Source organism: Ranitomeya variabilis, chromosome 3, assembly GCF_051348905.1.
Source record: "Ranitomeya variabilis isolate aRanVar5 chromosome 3, aRanVar5.hap1, whole genome shotgun sequence".
NCBI classification, from domain to species: domain Eukaryota; kingdom Metazoa; phylum Chordata; class Amphibia; order Anura; family Dendrobatidae; genus Ranitomeya; species Ranitomeya variabilis.
Window position 1 is genome coordinate 33485829 of NC_135234.1, and position 5000 is coordinate 33490828.

Here is a 5000-nt window from a genome sequence, read left to right on the forward strand (position 1 = left end):
CCCCCAGTAATGGCTACACAGGATAAGAAGTAGTGCTGTGTATACACCGCCCCCCCCAGTAATGGCTACACAGGATAAGAAGTAGTGCTGTGTATACACCGCCCCCCCCCCCCCGAGTAATGGCTACACAGGATAAGAAGTAGTGCTGTGTATACACCGCCCCCCCCCCCCCGAGTAATGGCTACACAGGATAAGAAGTAGTGCTGTGTATACACCGCCCCCCCGAGTAATGGCTACACAGGATAAGAAGTAGTGCTGTGTATACACCCCCCCCCCCCGAGTAATGGCTACACAGGATAAGAAGTAGTGCTGTGTATACACCGCCAACCCCCCCCCCCCGAGTAATGGCTACACAGGATAAGAAGTAGTGCTGTGTATACACCGCCCCCCCCCCCCCCCGAGTAATGGCTACACAGGATAAGAAGTAGTGCTGTGTATACACCGCCCCCCCCCAGTAATGGCTACACAGGATAAGAAGTAGTGCTGTGTATACACCGCCCCCCCCCCCCCCCGAGTAATGGCTACACAGGATAAGAAGTAGTGCTGTGTATACACCGCCCCCCCCCCCCCCCCCCGAGTAATGGCTACACAGGATAAGAAGTAGTGCTGTGTATACACCGCCCCCCCCAGTAATGGCTACACAGGATAAGAAGTAGTGCTGTGTATACACCGCCCCCCCCCCCCCCGAGTAATGGCTACACAGGATAAGAAGTAGTGCTGTGTATACACCGCCCCCCCCCCCCCCCGAGTAATGGCTACACAGGATAAGAAGTAGTGCTGTGTATACACCGCCCCCCCCCCCCGAGTAATGGCTACACAGGATAAGAAGTAGTGCTGTGTATACACCGCCCCCCCCCCCGAGTAATGGCTACACAGGATAAGAAGTAGTGCTGTGTATACACCGCCCCCCCGAGTAATGGCTACACAGGATAAGAAGTAGTGCTGTGTATACACCGCCCCCCCCCCCCCCCCCGAGTAATGGCTACACAGGATAAGAAGTAGTGCTGTGTATACACCGCCACCCCCCCCCCCGAGTAATGGCTACACAGGATAAGAAGTAGTGCTGTGTATACACCGCCCCCCCCCCCCCAGTAATGGCTACACAGGATAAGTAGTGCTGTGTATACACCGCCCCCCCCCCCCCCGAGTAATGGCTACACAGGATAAGAAGTAGTGCTGTGTATACACCGCCCCCCCCCCCCCCGAGTAATGGCTACACAGGATAAGAAGTAGTGCTGTGTATACACCGCCCCCCCCCCCCGAGTAATGGCTACACAGGATAAGAAGTAGTGCTGTGTATACACCGCCCCCCCCCCCCCCCCGAGTAATGGCTACACAGGATAAGAAGTAGTGCTGTGTATACACCGCCCCCCCCCCCCCGAGTAATGGCTACACAGGATAAGAAGTAGTGCTGTGTATACAGCGCCCCCCCCCCCCCCGAGTAATGGCTACACAGGATAAGAAGTAGTGCTGTGTATACACCGCCCCCCCCCCCCCCCCCCCCCGAGTAATGGCTACACAGGATAAGAAGTAGTGCTGTGTATACACCGCCCCCCCCAGTAATGGCTACACAGGATAAGAAGTAGTGCTGTGTATACACCGCCCCCCCCCCAGTAATGGCTACACAGGATAAGAAGTAGTGCTGTGTATACACCGCCCCCCCCAGTAATGGCTACACAGGATAAGAAGTAGTGCTGTGTATACACCGCCCCCCCCCCCCCCCGAGTAATGGCTACACAGGATAAGAAGTAGTGCTGTGTATACACCGCCCCCCCCCCCGAGTAATGGCTACACAGGATAAGAAGTAGTGCTGTGTATACACCGCCCCCCCCGAGTAATGGCTACACAGGATAAGAAGTAGTGCTGTGTATACACCGCCCCCCCCCCCCCGAGTAATGGCTACACAGGATAAGAAGTAGTGCTGTGTATACACCCCCCCCCCCCCCGAGTAATGGCTACACAGGATAAGAAGTAGTGCTGTGTATACACCGCCCCCCCCCCCGAGTAATGGCTACACAGGATAAGAAGTAGTGCTGTGTATACACCGCCCCCCCCCCCCCGAGTAATGGCTACACAGGATAAGAAGTAGTGCTGTGTATACAGCCCCCCCCCCCCCCCCCCCCCCCGAGTAATGGCTACACAGGATAAGAAGTAGTGCTGTGTATACACCGCCCCCCCGAGTAATGGCTACACAGGATAAGAAGTAGTGCTGTGTATACACCGCCCCCCCGAGTAATGGCTACACAGGATAAGTAGTGCTGTGTATACACCGCCCCCCCGAGTAATGGCTACACAGGATAAGAAGTAGTGCTGTGTATACACCGCCCCCCCCCCCCCGAGTAATGGCTACACAGGATAAGAAGTAGTGCTGTGTATACACCGCCCCCCCCCCCCCCCGAGTAATGGCTACACAGGATAAGAAGTAGTGCTGTGTATACACCGCCCCCCCCCCCCCCCCCGAGTAATGGCTACACAGGATAAGAAGTAGTGCTGTGTATACACCGCCCCCCCCCCCCCCCCGAGTAATGGCTACACAGGATAAGAAGTAGTGCTGTGTATACAGCGCCCCCCCCCCCCCCCCGAGTAATGGCTACACAGGATAAGAAGTAGTGCTGTGTATACACCGCCCCCCCCCCCCCCGAGTAATGGCTACACAGGATAAGAAGTAGTGCTGTGTATACACCGCCCCCCCCCCCGAGTAATGGCTACACAGGATAAGAAGTAGTGCTGTGTATACACCGCCCCCCCCCCCCCCCGAGTAATGGCTACACAGGATAAGAAGTAGTGCTGTGTATACACCGCCCCCCCCCCCCCCCCCGAGTAATGGCTACACAGGATAAGAAGTAGTGCTGTGTATACAGCGCCCCCCCCCCCCCCCCCCGAGTAATGGCTACACAGGATAAGAAGTAGTGCTGTGTATACACCGCCCCCCCCCCCCCCGAGTAATGGCTACACAGGATAAGAAGTAGTGCTGTGTATACACCGCCCCCCCCCCCCCGAGTAATGGCTACACAGGATAAGAAGTAGTGCTGTGTATACAGCGCCCCCCCCCCCCCCGAGTAATGGCTACACAGGATAAGAAGTAGTGCTGTGTATACACCGCCCCCCGAGTAATGGCTACACAGGATAAGTAGTGCTGTGTATACACCGCCCCCCCGAGTAATGGCTACACAGGATAAGAAGTAGTGCTGTGTATACACCGCCCCCCCCCCCCCCGAGTAATGGCTACACAGGATAAGAAGTAGTGCTGTGTATACACCGCCCCCCCCCCCCGAGTAATGGCTACACAGGATAAGAAGTAGTGCTGTGTATACACCGCCCCCCCGAGTAATGGCTACACAGGATAAGAAGTAGTGCTGTGTATACACCGCCCCCCCCCCCCAGTAATGGCTACACAGGATAAGTAGTGCTGTGTATACACCGCCCCCCCCCCCCCCCCGAGTAATGGCTACACAGGATAAGTAGTGCTGTGTATACACCGCCCCCCCCCCCCCCCCGAGTAATGGCTACACAGGATAAGAAGTACAGACCCTGTTATTACACACTATAAAGGAGTGACACTGTGCAGCTACACCAAACCCTGCAGCCATAAAGGTATCCTAGACTCTAGAATCTAGAGCAGAAGTGCTGTGTACACACCTGACCCAGAGGAAGAAGTCATAGGGGATTTAGATTGTGAGCCTGATCTGGGACAGCGATGATAATGTGTGCAACCTGTACAGCGCTGCGGAATATGTTAGCGCTATATAAAAATAAAGATTATTATTTTATTATTATATGGGGGTGACAATGTATATGAGCGTGACACAGGCAGAGAGTAGCACTGACCCTGTATATGGGGGTGGCCCTGTATATGGGGGGTGACCCTGTATATGGGGGGTGGCCCTGTATATGGGGGGTGGCCCTGTATATGGGGGGTGGCCCTGTATATGGGGGGTGACCCTGTATATGGGGGTGACCCTGTATATGGGGGTGACCCTGTATATGGGGGTGACCCTGTATATGGGGGTGACCCTGTATATGGGGGTGACCCTGTAGATGGGGGTGACAGGACACTGTAGATGGGGGTGACCCTGTATATGGGGGTGACAGGACACTGTAGATGGGGGTGACCCTGTATATGGGGGTGACAGGACACTGTAGATGGGGGTGACCCTGTATATGGGGGTGACAGGACACTGTAGATGGGGGTGACCCTGTATATGGGGGTGACAGGACACTGTAGATGGGGGTGACCCTGTATATGGGGGTGACAGGACACTGTAGATGGGGGTGACAGGACACTGTAGATGGGGGTGACAGGACACTGTAGATGGGGGTGACAGGACACTGTAGATGGGGGTGACCCTGTATATGGGGGTGACAGGACACTATATATGGGGGTGACCCTGTATATGGGGGTGACAGGACACTATATATGGGGGTGACCCTGTATATGGGGGTGACAGGACACTATATATGGGGGTGACCCTGTATATGGGGGTGACAGGACACTATATATGGGGGTGACCCTGTATATGGGGGTGACAGGACACTATATATGGGGTGACCCTGTATATGGGGGTGACAGGACACTATATATGGGGGTGACCCTGTATATGGGGGTGACAGGACACTGTAGATGGGGCGGCACTGTCCAGACTACAATGAATGAATGGCGGCAGTGACCGGCAGCGTGAAGGACACTGCGTGCAGCCCAGCACCGGGGTCACATCACCGCCGCCGGTACAGGACGCCCCCGCCTCCCGAGCTCTCCGGGGCCCCGGTACTTACACGCGGGCTGAGGCGCCGGAGCCGCCAATCAGGGCTGAGCACGTTGTCCTGTAAGGGAAGGAAGCGGCGCCACTCACCCGCTGCATGGCCTTCAGGATCAGCGCCATCTCGTACCGGGGCATGTGTGCAGCTGAGGAGCGAGCCGCGGTGTATGAGGGAGAGGAGCAGCACAGCCCGACACAGCACGGGCTCCGGTGTAACGAAGGACACCGAGACACAGGCTCCAC

At 56.2% G+C, this 5000-nt stretch overlaps 2 protein-coding genes across 2 annotated transcripts in view; both read right to left on the reverse strand.

Moving 5' to 3' along the window:
• The window catches only part of MRPS6 (mitochondrial ribosomal protein S6), a 53836-nt gene extending 48853 nt beyond the window's left edge, over window positions 1-4983 (reverse strand). The window contains exon 1 of the mRNA XM_077293909.1: window positions 4851-4983. Coding sequence (XP_077150024.1) covers window positions 4851-4895 — 45 coding nt within the window. The 5' untranslated portion in view covers window positions 4896-4983. The remainder of the gene's footprint in view (window positions 1-4850) is intronic.
• SLC5A3 (solute carrier family 5 member 3) overlaps window positions 1-4989 on the reverse strand; it is a 17795-nt gene extending 12806 nt beyond the window's left edge. The window contains exon 1 of the mRNA XM_077293908.1: window positions 4851-4989. The gene's annotated coding sequence lies outside the window, so the exon portion shown is untranslated. The remainder of the gene's footprint in view (window positions 1-4850) is intronic.
• Between the last annotated feature and the right edge of the window lie 11 nt (window positions 4990-5000).